The sequence below is a fragment of the Pygoscelis adeliae genome, unplaced genomic scaffold (assembly GCF_000699105.1).
Source record: "Pygoscelis adeliae isolate BGI_AS28 unplaced genomic scaffold, ASM69910v1 Scaffold57, whole genome shotgun sequence".
Lineage (NCBI taxonomy): Eukaryota > Metazoa > Chordata > Aves > Sphenisciformes > Spheniscidae > Pygoscelis > Pygoscelis adeliae.
In genome coordinates, this window is record NW_008825615.1 from 15,117,697 (window position 1) to 15,133,878 (window position 16,182).

The following is a 16,182-nucleotide window of genomic DNA, read 5'->3' on the forward strand; positions in this document are numbered from 1 at the left end:
GCGGGGAGGAGTGGGCGAGCGGCTGGGTGGTGCTTAGTTGCTGGCTGGGGTTAAACCACGACACATGGGTAGACTGACAAGGGCAGAGGCAAAAGTAGCCTCCCAAACCAATACTAGAAACTTGGACAGGTTGTCCATGTGCCTACCATTAGCCTTACCACCAAGCAGGCTTAGAGGTGCTTTGGATACATATTAAGTCTGGCGTTATTGCAGTGTGAGTGTCACCAGCCCAATTCTAGAAAAGCCAGCTTGCAGCAGCCTCTTCCCTTAACTTGTAAGCTACTCTGTGCCATTTGCTTTGGGGTGTATGACTTGACTGGTGTAGACATAGCCTAGGATTGCCCTGTGTATGGCTAGACACTACTCCTTGCATAAGTGAGAGCAGTCTTAAATAGAAATCGCCAGCTCATTTTTGTTCAGACATCTTTTACAATGTACAAAGAGATGCTGCAAGAATGATATATGCAACTTATTCATATGAAACAATTATGCCTTGGCTAATGCACATGCTGGATAGCCACTATTAACGTGCTCACCAACCCTGGTAAGACAGCCAGTGAGCCTGTGCAGGGCAGGCAAGCATCGGTCAGGTGAGGAAGGACTGGGCTTCTTGATCCTCATAACAGGCTGATCCTCAGTGTTGCTGAGTTGCCACTTTCTGATTTTCTGGTTTTAAGGATTTTTTACACCTTAAGGTAGAGATTTTTTCCTTTTGTATCCTGACCAAAGGGCTATGAATATTGCATGTCAGGGAAGAATCACTGCATGCTGATTGCTGTGGGTGCCGACACAAATATGTATAATTCCTGGAGTATTTCACAAAACATAAGTGTCTGTGTGGTGGCAAAATGTGACCAAGGTTAAGAGCGTGGGAGCATTCCTTTCCCAACGATGCTGGCATTCGTTCTCAGCTACTTGAAATACGTGGAGCTAGATTTACAGGAGTAAAAATAAGAATCACTGCAAACACTTTGCAACAAAAATATGGCTTTATTTAATTTCAACATTTATATTATTTCTAAAGAAAATATGCTTTGTTATTTTGGGCATCTCTTAAACCAGCAAGCACTTCAAGAAATCATATTTCAATATGGCACATTAATGTGTGTATCTCTGGGGTTAATTATGCTAGTACATAAGATTATCTCTTGAAAGAATATTGATTGTTATTACTGCTTTGCAATTAGCATATTGGAAGCAATTTATTTTTTTAAATGGTGCTTTAAATAACATTTGTGCGGTGGATTCCTTCTTAGTATAGAAACAGGCCTCAAAATACTCTACAGTTTTAGCTCTTGATCCTATTTCGGGGCTGCAAAAGAAGAGTTTTTGCATGAACACGAGTAGTCAAAAATACAGATCAGTAAACTGTATAACATGCACTCAGGTCACTCAGTTTTCCTAATTTATACGATCTGGTGATTTGACTAACAAATGTAACTCATAGTTTCACAGAAAAAAAAAGGCATGCAGAAATATACAGCCACCTCCTTTGTGCTGTAGCTGTGGGAGAAGATGACAGCTGGCAGACCAAACCTACCTTGTGAGATGCTTGCCTGTCTTTGCCACAGCCTGAGGTAAACTGAGTACTTAAATTTCCACATAGCTGCAACCGTCCAAATTCTAAACTAAATCTCTCTTCCTGAAATTTAGGCCCGTTTCTTTCTCTCCTACTCTCAGGAAGGATAGAGAAGTCACTAATATGCCTTTATAACAGCCCATTATGAAGAGATATAAACTGTTATGCCTCTGTTTTCTCCTTATTTCTTTTTTTTCTGTGTGAAGACACTGAAACCATTACATCTTTTCTAAAGTTCCCATTTGTTTTCCACATTCCATGCAACTGATTCTTCACTAACACTGAACAGAGATGAGTAATTACCTCCATTATATTATAAGCACTCCCTTCAACATCTCCCCTGAGTGGCATTTTTCTTAAGAGCATCGCCTCTTCAACTCAGGTTCAGTTTCTGGTCCCCTGTAATCCTCAGGTTCTCTCCTGCAGTATTATTGTCATTCCTTTTCTGTCTGTGCTTTTCGTATTTCCTTGTATTTGTCTTCAAAGAATTTTATCATATTGATTTCAAGCCATTCCTCTAATGTAAGTGACATTTTTTGAATTCTAATCCTGCCTTCCAAGCTGCTTGCAAGTCCTCCCAAATGGGCACTATCTGTAAATTTGGTAAGCTTACTGTCCATGTGATTGAGCAGGTAATTAATGACAATGTTTTATAGTGCTAGAGCTAGAAAACCACATTATGGAAGCCTGTGTGAGATGTTCTCCTACTTTGGCAGCAAATGATTGTTCTCAGAGTCCAGCTTTCCAATCAGTTGCATATCTACCTTATGTGAATTTAATTTAGTCCCTATCTGCTTTGCTTGCTTATGAATGTCATGTGGGACTGTGTCAAAGATATGCTGTATCAAATACAACCCCTATATCTGTTTTGCTGTCAGAGAAGGAAATGAGATCAACTTGATAGGATTTGTTTCTGACGTGTCCCTGTGCAAGTCCTCTTATCTCCTTACTATTCTTTCGATGCCTACAAATGGGTTGTTTAATACTTTGTTCCAGTGTCTTGGAAATGCTATTAGGGCTGGCTTTTCTGTAATTCTTTAGATTTTCCTTTCCTCCTTTGTTAGATATGACATTGTGTTTGCCTTTCTCCAGTTTTCTGGGAACTTACTCATCCTGCTAATCACTAGTGTTTGAGAAATTGCTCTGGTTAAGTATTTTAAGGGTAAGTTTCATTAGGCTGTGCCATCCTGAATACTCCAATTTACCTCAGTATTCCTTCAGATGTTCTTTTCCTATTCTCTCCATGATCTTACTCCCAAATTCTTAATAACAACTGAAATAAAATTTTAGTAATAATTAACCTTTTTTGTGAAGACTGAAACAAAAAAAAAGGCATTGAACATTTCAGCCTTTTCTATATCACCTATTTGCTGCCCTCCCTTGTTAAGTACTACACTGTATCTGCTCTCAAGCATAGTGCATTTTTTGCGATACAGTATTATTTAACTCTAGCAAACCATTCATTTTAATGGCACTATGTGGTTATGCACTCAAATATAAAATAATATTAATCTTATTTCAATGACATTACCTCACAATCTAATTCCAGACCATACCTCAATTTCTTCCAACGGTTTGATTGCATCCCACTTAAAATTAATTCAGTTGTGACTTTATTCTGCGATGCTAGGAAGTGAAATTATTCTGTATTGGTAATTACTAATAGAAAATCATTCACCAAACATAGCCAGCTTATTATTCAAACACTAAATTGCATAGCTAAATCATCCTATCGTCTTTTTAAACAAAACCATAAAAATTTGTTAAAGTGACACTAGAGAAATAGTTACATATTCAAAGTGTGACTGTAATCAAGTCAGAAAATAGTAATACTCACCACCATAGCTAAACAGAACTTCTTTCATTGGCAACCTGTAGAAAAAAAAGGGAAATAAAAGGTGAAAACAAAGTGGAGAGGGGAATAAAAACTGCTTATGTTAAGCAGGTACAGTTCTACAAACTGGTGGACAACTTCATACAGCACCTTGTCTTTTAAAAACATTGGTTTCCTGCACTGTTAATTTATAACTATGCTTACTGAGTTTGGGATGATTTTTCATGCATTGACGTGTTTGAGGAAGTATACTGCACATAGCACATTTCAACAGACAAAGCATCACCTTGGCTAAATGCACGTTAGAGGACATTTCAGACTCATGTTGTGTTTCCGCTTCTTTTTTGGACCACATCCTGGGAGGACAGAGCATGTGGCCAACCTTGCATTCACATGGCATGGATGTTGTTTTCCTCCACCTTTGCAAGACTTTTGACACAGTCTCCTACAGTAACCTGGCACCCAAACCAAGGAATGGGGTGGACTATAGAGTGGATGAATAACTGGCTGGACCACTGGTCTGAAAAGGTAGCAGTCAACAGTTCAAAGTCTCTGTTCCAGGTGGCATTTCAGAGGATGCTAAGGTGAATGCTGTTTGACATCTCCATCAGGGACCTGGGTGGTAGGAGAGCCTACATGTCCAGGAAGTCTGTGGATGTTACTAACTTGGAGGGGAGGAAGAGACTGATATGCTGAGGGTACGGCTGCTTTTCTGGAGGACTTTGCCAGACTGGACAAATGGGCTAGCAGGAGCTTTATGAACAAAGGCAAATACAAAATCCTGCATCTGGCGGGGGACAAGGGGAGCGGAGGAAGTGAACAACCCCATGAAACTGCACAGGGCAGTGACCGACTGGCTGGGTAGCAGCTCTGCAGAGAAGGACCTGAGGTCTGGTAGACACCAGACTGAACGTGGGTCAGTCCACCTTTGTTGTGATGAAGGATAACCTCATATACGGTTGCATTAATTAGAGCACAGCCAGCAGGTTGAGGGAAGTTATTATTCCCCTCTGCTAGGCATTAGTGAGGCTGCATCTGGAATGTAGTTTCCATTTTTGTGCCCTCCCAATAGAAAAGAGTTGCCAAGCAACCAGAAGAAACCCAATGGAGGACCATCAGGGTGGTTGCAGGGGTTCCTTGATTTCTGGGAAAGGCATATGACATATAAGGGGAGGCTACAGGGCATGTTTAACCTGAAGAGTAGGCTAAGGGGGTATCTATTTTCCCTCTCCAGCTATTTAAGTGGGGTTTATAGAGAGCTCAGATTTGCATGGTGAAAGGAAAGGAGGCAACAAGTGGCAAAATTTTAACTACCCATAAGAAAAAAATTTTTATCATAAGAACTGTCAAACACTATAACTTTTTTTTTCTGATTCTGTGATTCTAATTACCTATGCATTATTTAAGTATTGAATAATAAAAAAATCTTCCTCAAACTACAACTGTGTTCTGACTACCTATTCAGGGCAAGCTCTTTTCCTCTAAAACTATTATACAAAATTCATGCCATTTTTTAAAGGGGACAAAATACAACAGCTGTTTCTTAAAGCCAAATAGAATTAGATTAAAATAGCAGTTTAAATGACATACTGACATTTCATACTTTCTCTGTGTCACATTTATATTACTACCCTTTCAGTCCTTTTAATGTAAATTTACCATATAAGTAACACATTTACAGTAATTCTTTTTATAGCAATCACATTAGAAATAAAATCCTATAAATGCATAAAATGCTTTTTCCTTATTGATGCATGGTGATCTCATATGCCCTTTCATGTCAGTAGGCTATAACTGAAACTTTTTACTTAAAACAAGGAGATGCCATTGAAGCTGGCAAAAAGTATTGCCCAAATACCTGTTGCAAGTATATTTCCTGTTGTACATATAAAGTATTAAAAACTATAAAGTTTAAAGCATTGTTAAAGTATAAACTAAACAGAAAGTATGACTGCTGACATTTAAAGGTCTTATTTGAGAATTTACAGATGTGCATTGTTTGGACCTACCTTTCTATTTATAAATATCAGAAGACTGTAGTTTACTGTTCCCTTTTAGTGGCACATCCACTTAAAAGGTTGAATAATTTGTCACAGCTAACACCTGAAATTCTTATTCCTTTAGTAAAAGCAGTAGTTATTCCTACTTTTAATGCTCATTTGCAGAGTCATTAAATTTTCAGTTAAATGGAGAGAGCCTACTGTTACAGTCCTTGGCTTGGTCAAAATAAACCATGAGTGGTAAGACTATCACTTCAGAAAAGTACTGTTCATTTAGTTCCAAAAATATTTTGGGAGATAGGTCAAGTCAGAACAGTTCTCATTTTGGAGGCAAGTGACATCAAAGGATTTTCTAATTTGCACCATCCAAGAGCTTTTGCTGTTGCTCTTTGCCTTATTTGCTACCTTAATGTCTATGTTTAGTATCAGTCTGTGCAGCGTTCTTTACGAATTGCCTAATGCCCCCTAGTTCATTAGATAATTCATAAACTTCGCAAATCAGCAGTGCTGCAAAGACCACTCTCACCCTGCATCCCAGGTGTAGGGACTGAAGAGATGCTGACTGTGTTGCAGTGTAACACACGCGTGCTCTGTGGCCTGGCTAGCTACGGAGCTGGCAGCGATGCTCTACCATACTAGTGTATACCAGCTCTCCACTGTCTGGAGGACGGGGCTGTAATTTTTTGCAAGACTGAAAGTAAAAAGTGAATAGCGTGTCCACAATGTGATGGGTGGAGAGCCCATGTTTGTGGCTCCAAGGAAAGTACAAGGAGCGACACAGTCTTTTGCCCTAATACGTCTGTATGCAGGGAAGGACCTGTCCCAGCACCAAATGGAAGGCAAAGGTGCTTGAACAAAGGAGTTGACATTTGAGTAGGAGTAGCTGCCGATTCAGTTCCCTCTAGTTTCATCTGATATCTACCATACCCCTGTTCTTGATTTGACAGGGATCTTCTTTACCAGTTGAAAAGGTATTGAATGGTACATGGGAGCTGGATCATTACAGAATACCTAACCATCACCAGCAGCCTCCCCCAGGCTGTCAGGGTAAGCTGGAGGGGAGGGCAGCCTGTACCCTGCCCTTGTACCTTCCCACCAGAGGCAGGGAAGGGCAGGCCTCCACTATGGGCACAGCCCACGCTCATCCATCCCCGCTTCATAGTGACCATGATGTCAAGCAACTTTGTGGGGGGACTTTGTAAGCTCTGGGATTTTCTTTGTAAATCCAGGGTACAATGCCAAATGTACTGGAAGAACATCACTCTGCTCTGATACTGCCATTTGGGTTGGAGCTCTGGTCAAACGTAAAACCACTTACATAAATTCTTTAGTACAAGGACTCTTTCATAAAATGGGTACATTTTCTTCTTATATGTAGAATCTATCAATGATTAATACTCATGTTGACCTCTGACTAAGAACACTCCTTAAGTAAATAAAGATTAAGAGCAATGTATAACAGAACTTTGGACCTTATTGACATTTTCATAGAATTTAAAATTTCAAGAACTTTTTCTATTAAAGTTGTTTAAAGTGGATCAGGGCAGATTGTTTTCCCTAGTAGAAAAAAAAGAGCTTCTTTTACTAAAATTCTCAAAAAATTGCACAGAAGACAGTCAGTGAAATCCTGTTACCACTGAAGTCAATGGAATCAGCTTTTTCTCATGAGGTCTTTTTATGAGTGTTGACCTTACAGATGCTATTATTATCTCAAATAATTATTGCAGATCTTTCAGGAATAACGAACAGATAAGACAGAGTAACAGCTGCAGCAAAAGATTGTATGAACCTAAAGTAATTGTATAATAGACTTGGGATTTTGCAAGTCATATGTGAATAAGGGTAATGACTACATACTTTTAGCACCTGCATGCAATGTTTTTTTGTGACGTATGCCCCATGTTCTCTCTAAATATTCTGACTCAGTACAATTCTGAGAATGATTATAATGTCATTCACACACCATAACCTGGTAAACACTAGGTTTACTTTAAAGGAAGACAGTAAGTATTGGAAATTACTGATATATCTCTTGGTTATGTTTTACAGGAGTATCCTTCAGATTTCTCCAACTAAAAAACACTGGTTGTAGAGAGAGATTTCACAAGGAGGAGAATGTCCCTTATTTGTTTTCCTGCTTTCACAAGGAAGTGGCAGATCTGATTTGCTTCATGCTGTTACAGAATGAAGCTAAAGCTGCATGAAGAATAGAATGCCGTTCTTCTGAATACAGAGGTAACACCTTTTTTTCCCCCCCAGTAAATACTTCACTTTGAGGAAAACAATATGAATCACTAAGTAGAAACTAGCGACACCTTTCCTTCTTCTCCTCTCTCACTCCTTCCTAAAGGTCAAGGAGGTGCTTATGTTTCACAGAGCATCTGCCCACCCATTCTTTTTCGGAATTGCATAAATCACACTGGCTTTCTCTCACTGTGTTTTTAGCTCTGAGGGAGGAACATTGCAAGAGAAGAAGTTAAGTATGAGCCTATACATAATTTTAGATAAAGAAGAGTATTTTGGTGCGGTCAGAGACTATAGGTCAGAGATCTAAGGTTCTTACTACAGCAGTAAGAGTAATGTTGGACTTATAACTTGACAGAATTTTTCCTAATCAGTTCAGCATCCGAACAGGATGTTTCAAATTATGTGGAGACTTGTGGGTTATGTAAATTCATAAAGTGTAAATTCAGCATAAACAGTTCCTAGAGTCAAGATAGGTTCCTAAATAAGAAGGAACAATACAGGTGCCTGAAAGATGTTGTGACTTTAAAAGTCATCAACCAAGGCCTACCTTGTTTTCTTCACTGCACTGAAAAGGGAAAGCAGCATAACAGACAATTTTGCAGAACCAACCATATAGAAGAGAAAATGGTCAAAATTTGGTGGTTCTTCAGAGACAGCTCAACAACAACATATCTCAAAGAAGCCACCACCCTCAGGGCAGCTAAGAAGATTGGCCCAAATGTTTTGATCTGCTCCTGGCTCTATGTTGTTCTTCTGTTTGTCTCCAAGATAGCATAAATGTTAATCTCTTCCTGGATATCAGTGCTGTATAGTTCCGTCTCCAGCAATAGATCTCAAGAGAAATGGATGCCTTTGTTCAGTCCTTCTTGACTGAGAATTAGTAAAGGGGTTCATCTCTAGATGTATTTGTGTCTTCTCTGGCACTCCCTAAACATGGAAAGACGTTGCTCAGTCTCAACATGGTCAGCATGGTGTCCCCTGGTCACCTTGTCCTGCTAAAAATGAGATTAAAAATTGGGGAAAAAAATTAGATAATATGCCCTGTACAAGTACTTTGAAAAGTCCATTGAAGAAGACTTCCTTTTATTTGTAGTAGAGAGAACAGAAATTGTGTCATCTTTTGATGTTATTTCCTGACAGTTTGTGGTCAGCCTGACACTGTTCTTCCCGCTGTGTCTACATGTGGACTGGAGTCCACTCATAGTCAGTTATGTGGCAGGCCCCAGGGAACCAGCACAAACACTCAGCTTGCTCAGCTGTACTAAATGGTATCTGACACTTGTTTTTATTTTAAAGCTAACTCTTTGCCTCCAGTTAACATTATTTTAAGTGGTGAATGACCATCACCCAATAAGATGTTAGTCAAGGGATGTACAAAGAGTACTGGTAACCACCCAGATATATCCTCTTCTTTCCAATTGATTGTCTTTGCTCTTTATAAATGCAACCACAATTTCATCAGAGAACTTTATTCTACAGGTCATGGTACAAATGTTCCAACTGTTGGAGTACATTTAAGCTTTTTAATAAAGTGGTTGATAGAAATTATGTTAAAGTATTTGTTTAAAATAGAAGGGAACTTTTACAACACAGTGCTATATATTTTATCTGCCTTGAAACAGACCATAGTTGGCCTCTAACCAAAGGAATTTTGCACTTTTGTTGTCATTATCATCAATTCGGAACATGCTACAACCTCATGTTTTCAAGGATATCTCGGTCTGGATATCTGGTAGTCTGACTTTACTATGTCAGTATAAGATGCTTCATTTTCTGCACTAATCTTAACAATGCATCACTTAAATTATGTGTCTTGTTTCTTAAAAATAAGATCTTTGAAAAGATTTCTCTTTCCACTTGATCTGCAAAGCTCTCCCTCATCATGTAAATTGTAAAGAAAAAGGATGGGAGATGGGGATCTAGCTGTTTGCTTTTCCTCTATCTTATTTTCAAATACAGGAAAATCAGCTGCATCATCGGAGGCTGCATATATATATACACACACGCACACATATATGTATATATATGCACATATATGTGCATATATATACACATTTTAGAGTGCCTGATGTAGTGCAAATCTGTTTCATCTCAACAACAAATTTATCCTCAGAACTATTGAATCCCTCTCCCCACCCTCTAATGAAATACCTTTACTTCAATAATATTTCAGAAACTTTACAGGTGAGATGGAAAAAAACCAACCTATCTGAGAAGCTCAGCAAGGTATTTGTTGTCTAACTTCATTTTGTGAAGGCATCTTGGGGCTTCCTTTGGAAAGATCCATAGCAGAAACTATAAGAACTGCTTTCAAGAGAACCAAGAAGTGGCTCCTGGGAGGCAGAGGAAAGGGGATTGATGGTGTAGAAATAAGCAGAAAGGTCAAAGGCAAGGAAAAAGGGAGGAGGCTGGAAGGCCGTGATGAAGATTCAAACAAAAAGAAATATGAAGTAGCTCTAAGTCCCTGACCCCGTGCACAGAGAAGCTGGGAATGTGCATGAGGACAAGAGGCTATGTTCATGTCTCATATACTCCTGGTGCAGAACAGCAGTCCCTTGATCCACCCAACAAGTGAAATATCTACCTTTTCTTTTTTCTTTCTTTTACTTTTTTTTAAACCATTTTTTCAGTGGAAACCAAGATAAACTGTAAGGATATATTGACAGGCTCTGTCAACAAACTCAGAATTCAGGCAAACCCTCTGCTCCCAACATGTGAAGGGCTTGACTTCAAAACTCCTTCAATATTTTTCAAAACAAGAAAGTTACTCATTTGGTAGCAATTATTGGCAAACATCCATTTCATTTATTTAAATGCTCATTTTGCTGCTTTTAGCAAGACTAGAATCTAATTTTAAAATAAAACATTAAAAATAAACTGTATTATGAAAATGTAATTATCATTCCTATCTATATTGTTAAACTCATCAAAAAACTTGTGAAATAATTATGAGCATGCGCCTATTAGCTAAAGGAGGTCTTGGTAGTAAAAATTCATTCTTGTGTCATAAATGTACTCATACTGCTATTATTGGTAGTAGGTTATGCTGCCTTATGTGAATTTCTAAAATAATGTTGAAAATGTCCTTTAATTAAAGATGTTCTGCTGCATTCCCAAGCCTGCAGTAAAGAATATGATAGTTAATTAAATTACATACATTTATTTCTACTTTCAGCTTCATGTTCATGACCTTGTCAGAAAAAAGACTTGCCTGTGCCAGCAGAATATTTTTGTCTCAAGAGAAAATTGACTATGTGTAACAGATCACTTCAGCTCTCACTGAGTGAATTATCTAGGGTGGTAACCACTATGGTCCTAGAGTTTGGATATGTAAAAGTAGTAGGGAACTGGCCACTGAATTTAGACTTCAAGAAGATTTGTGTCCCTCTCAAAGTCAAATAAAACTGGCACTGAATTTTGGTACTGGGCAAATTTGCACTGTGTTGTCTTATGTTTTCTTGACAGTCCTTTACAAAATTCTCATTAACTAATTATCCTAAGTGCTTCTGGTAGTTGTAGCCAGTATTTAAAACAGAAGATATACCAGTGACTGCAAATTGTGGAATGTATGATTTAAATGGGGTTAACTGCATAATTTAACAAATCGCACTTGCTAACATCCCAACAGCACATATCAGGAACCTGAAGTGTAAATGTTAGTGTTACTCCAAATTCACGTAAGCAGCACAGTCTGCAAAACAACTCTGTTTTTTTTCGTCATTAGTCATCAAGAATAATTAATGCTTATCTAGTCTGTGCACCGGACAAAAGCAGATTTGGGAGCTCAGCACATTTTTGCTCATCAACTCTACACAAGCTACATAAATAAAAGATAACGTTAACATGCAAATGCTTAAACCCATTAAATGTCAACAGATTACCTCCTTAGAGCTGAGTGTTTCATTTTCTGGAATAGGCACAATGGGATGACTGGGCTGCCAAGCCAAGATGTCACAGGTTGGAGAGAGCATGAGGTTAAAAACAGGAAAAAGAAATCCATTATCAGTTCAATTTGTGTATAAAATATCACTAAAGTTAACAATGAAAGCCAATACCCTCAGTCATGCGAAGGATGGCAAGGTAATGACATCCCGGTTTTGTTCAACAGGCTCCCTGTTGAACAGGCTCTCACTACTCCTTGTCTGTATGAAAATCTATTTCAAGGTATGGCCTGTTTTCTGTTATATCATATTCCCATAATTAAAAGGATGGGAAGGGATAAATCACTTTCCAATTTGAAAGAGGCATCTCAAGTAAAAATCAAAGCAAGGGCACCTGCCTTATAATACATTTAGTATGAGATAATGCACATAAAGTTATTTAAAACTGCAGCTGTATTTCTGTCACTTTGAAGATCTGTCTTCTTAAATCTCCTCCAAAAGAGCTCTCCTTAATCTTAAATTTCATAGACATAAATCATACAAACATTTAACTAAAAAATGCTGTGTAACAGTAATTAGTATGTGCAGAAAGGAGTTTTAGGTCTCAGTAATTTTCCAGTGTTTTGAGTATTATTATGATTTGCATCTGAGTAATGAAGTTTGATGGGTGTGACTCAAATGAAGAACCATATCAATTTCAATAAGATTTTAATTAGAATACAGGTAGATAGATAAGCTGGAGCTTATAAAGGCAATGTTAAGATCATAAGCTTGTGAGGTTTTCCTATACAATGACACAGAGACATCCTCTTTAGAGCAAAGGCTGCTGAAAGGGGTTTGAGTATTTTAGGATTGTACAAAAACAAGGTTGGAAGAAGCCTGCTATTTTCAATGTATCAAAGGCATTACTTTGCTTTGGTATTTAGATCAAACAGTAAATTAACAAATAATGTGTTGCTTAAAAAAATATTGCTCTTGTGCTAAAAAAAAAATTCTGAAACCGCGCTTTTTGAGAAGCAAAACTGACCTGCTAAACTGGCCCTACAAAGAAAGAAGGATACTGAAGTGGAATATACTCTAATTTTCCGTAATTACGTTATGGATCTGCTATGTATTGTGCTCTCCCTTTGTAAATTTGCCCTGATTCATTTTCAGGGAAGCAGGAATCAAACAACAGCAGCAGTTACAGAAGCTTTGAACCATTTAACTTCCACTCCCCCCGCCCCCCAAATATGAAAAGGCAAGTGAATAATTTTAGGCAATAAGTATATTTAATTTATTTCTTCAGTAAATTTAGACAAGGGAACAATTTTAGGCAAAGGAATGGTAAGGAAGGGGTAAGGAGCCTAGATCCTCCCAGCAGCAACATCCCTCCCTCTGCCGCACACCTGGCTCCCGACTTCAGCCAGCACAGATGCCGAGGCAGCCCCCAGACCTTACACCACCCCGCTGGTGCAGCACAGCTCTTCGCAACAGACATAGGAGGTGTTTAACAGCCTACGTGGGAGACAGAAGTCCCATTTCCAAACCCAGCATCCTGCAGCTACCGAGGGTGGGCAATCCTTGGTGATGCACAGGTACAAAGTTCTAGCAACACCTGGCAAGCTTATTTCACCGAAATAAACCCTAGAGTTGAGGTACCTATTGCCTCTCCAGAATATGGCATCTCTGTATTCCAGGCAAAGTAAGAAGGGTCAGTCACAAAGAGAAGAGGGAAAGTATTGATCATTTTCTGTTTACTTTCTGATGTGTGGCTAAGCTCTCTGAGAAGAACTGTCCACTGCTTGCAAGAAAGAAAAGCTCTCTAGTCAGGTAGTGATCCGAGAATGCAACAGCTCTTTTTCTCAAGTTGCACAGAGAGCCAATCAATGAAAAATGCGCTTTTATTGTGTTATCTCACCCTGGTCTTTCTTGCTGGTATTCATTGCTTACCGTGTTAACCTGAAATGCGTTTCTGAGTCATGATTCTGCCTTACCTTGTTCCTTGAGTATGAGGTCTCAAGTCCCTCCTTAGACCTGACAAAAGTAATGACCTTTTTTTGTCCAAGAAATATATTTTCTTCCTTTATTTTAATAACATCCTCTTTTCAAACTAAAAAGCCAACGTGTATAACAGTCTCCTTAAAGAGGGAAAATTTTCTGTATTTTCTGGACAGACTCAACATTGATTATTTTGGAGAGGTTTAATTGAAAGAAGACAAGTGAGAGGCAAACAAGGACTTCACTGATTAATAATGGGGGAAAAAAGTTAATACAGGCTTAAGACTTGGAGAAAAACTGAACAATATACAGTTCTCTCTGTTTTCACAAGGCTTCTCTGACATAAAACCCCTGAAGTTATAGTAGAAGAGTCTATACATTCTACTAGTCAGGTGTCTAGAGACCTGATTTTGCATTAACATGGGGTCTAGTTTTAAGGAAGTCACACATGGCTACATTTATAAAGAACTTTAAGTAGTACTTTAGCGAATATGGAGCACATAAGCCAAGTGCTGCATCCTTTCTACTGAAATAATGCTTAGTCTTGTAGGTCCCTGAAAGGAGGGCGTTGGGTTTTTCCCTGGAATCGTACAGCTCTGCCTCTGCCAGCTGCGAAGAAACCGAGTACCTTGGCCTGAGTGACTTCATCCTAACGAGCTGGAGGCCTGTTCCCTGTGTTATTTCCATCAAGTGTCAATGTAATCTGAAATGTGTCAGCCTTGCTGTGGAAAAGGTTCTGTGCCTGTCCTCCCAGAGTTCAACCAAGAGGCTACAGAGTCTTATTCTTTCCTCCCTGATTTTTCCTTACAAATATGATTTTTGTGTTCTTGAACGCACACCATGCCAGTCCCACAAGCAGGATGGAACTTGCTGTCCCAGTGCACTTGCTTTCTGCAGCCCCATGGGTAAGGATCGGACTCTTTTGGAAGAGAGAGCAGTTTGAATATCTGCAGGGTGAGATGAGCACTGTAATCAGGTCTCTCACTGTCTGGGCAAGTACTAAAGGAGGCCATTGGCATCTCCATGTTGTCTTCTCTGCATGGTGGTCAGCACAGGGTATTCAGAGGACACTTAACAGGACAGATAGCCTACCTGATTAAACTCAGCCTTGTACCTGAATCATAGTACAACTTACAGCCCTAAGCACAGGGTAAAGATCCTTACAGAGTATGGTCATCTCTCTGCAAAGATGAGCTATCAACATCAGAGTACCAGACAGTCAGCTTAAAAGTACCAGAATGCAAAGTAGGCAGAATGAGGCGGGATTAACCGTTCCTTAATAGACATTGTGTGACTATCATCCCTCAGAGTCATATAGGAATATGCACATGTCCACAAGATCTGAAGTGTGAATGCAACTTGGACTATGTACTTTTTATGGGTGTGTTGTCTTAATGAGACCTCATCAAGCTCTGTCACTAGCAGTCTTTCATCTCCAGGTCAAAGCAGCTGGCAAGAAGCCCTATTTTCTTCTACAAATGTCAAAGGATTGCATCTGTTGATGGTGGAAGATGACAATATTGCTTTTATAATTTCTATCCTTGTTTCCTTTGCCAGTTACAAAATTCTGCATTACTCTGACAAGGTTAATTAATAATTCTTAACTTTTCCAGACGTCACTCAGTCTTCTGGTAATGAGACGTTTTCTTTATTATTTCTAAGAACAGTAAAAGAACAAACTAGACAAATCTGCATTTGTGGCTGCAAAAATTGTACTGAGGAGAGCAGAATATCCTGACGATATATAAGTATTTGCAGCATGTAAGTTCAAAGGGAAATTATATACCTGGCCATAACCTCTTACAGACTCAGTCAAGGCTTAGAAAAGTGGTGGTTATATAACATCTTAGTTAGACCTTTGTTCATTTAGCTCTGTAGAGTAATCAGCAAGACATATTTGCCTTTAAAAGGTCAGTTTATCTTTATTGTGCTGTGAATCACAGCTGCCTCTGAACCAATATAAAGCTTTCTGAGGTGTTCTCAATGTAAGACCTTTTTCATAAATCTAAGTCACTCTCTAGAGGTTCTGCAACCTTTGTTAATTGAGACACAGGTTTAAAACTTTTTGGAACCAGTGACAGATAATGTACATAAGGAAAAAGAATGTTTCAACTACAGCAACCAGAGAACATTCACATATACACTGTTCTTTCAAACTACTCCATTAAGTCTTTAATCCACTTTGAAAATAAATTAGGTACTCTAGGCTCTTATGAAACATAGAGTCATTCCTTCACAATAGGAAAAATTACTAATTTCTCAAAGACTAAAAATGTTTATTTATACATGCACAACAAGCAAACTTTTTTTATAAAACAATTTTATAGATAACCACTTTTTCTGAGTACAAGAACATGAAATCTAGGGTACCAATAAATGGTAAAACACCCACAGCAGCAGAGAAAGGAGTGCCTTCAACTAAGGGGAGAGAAAATATACAGTGTAAAGGGACAATTTATAATTATGATGTCTATAGTCCCTCTGAAATGACACAGCATAAAATCCATTTCAAAGATTCAGTCAGTTAAGGATCCAATTCTTTTGCACCTTTCACCGCTCTATAAAAGGAAATGTCAAGTAGAAATGGTGATCACAACTAAGATTTATAATGTGCCTTCAGCCACATATGCAATAGAACATCCTGACTGACTTGCAAATCAT

At 38.6% G+C, this 16,182-nt stretch overlaps 1 protein-coding gene across 1 annotated transcript in view; it reads right to left on the reverse strand.

The window, feature by feature from the left end:
• Positions 1–976: 976 nt before the first annotated feature.
• The window catches only part of MLIP (muscular LMNA-interacting protein), a 119,191-nt gene continuing 103,985 nt past the window's right edge, over positions 977–16,182 (reverse strand). Inside the window, exons 14-16 of the mRNA XM_009333256.1 lie at positions 11,542–11,595; positions 3,417–3,451; positions 977–1,312 (exon numbers count right to left, since the gene is read on the reverse strand). Coding sequence (XP_009331531.1) covers positions 3,425–3,451; positions 11,542–11,595 — 81 coding nt within the window. The 3' untranslated portion in view covers positions 977–1,312; positions 3,417–3,424. The remainder of the gene's footprint in view (positions 1,313–3,416; positions 3,452–11,541; positions 11,596–16,182) is intronic.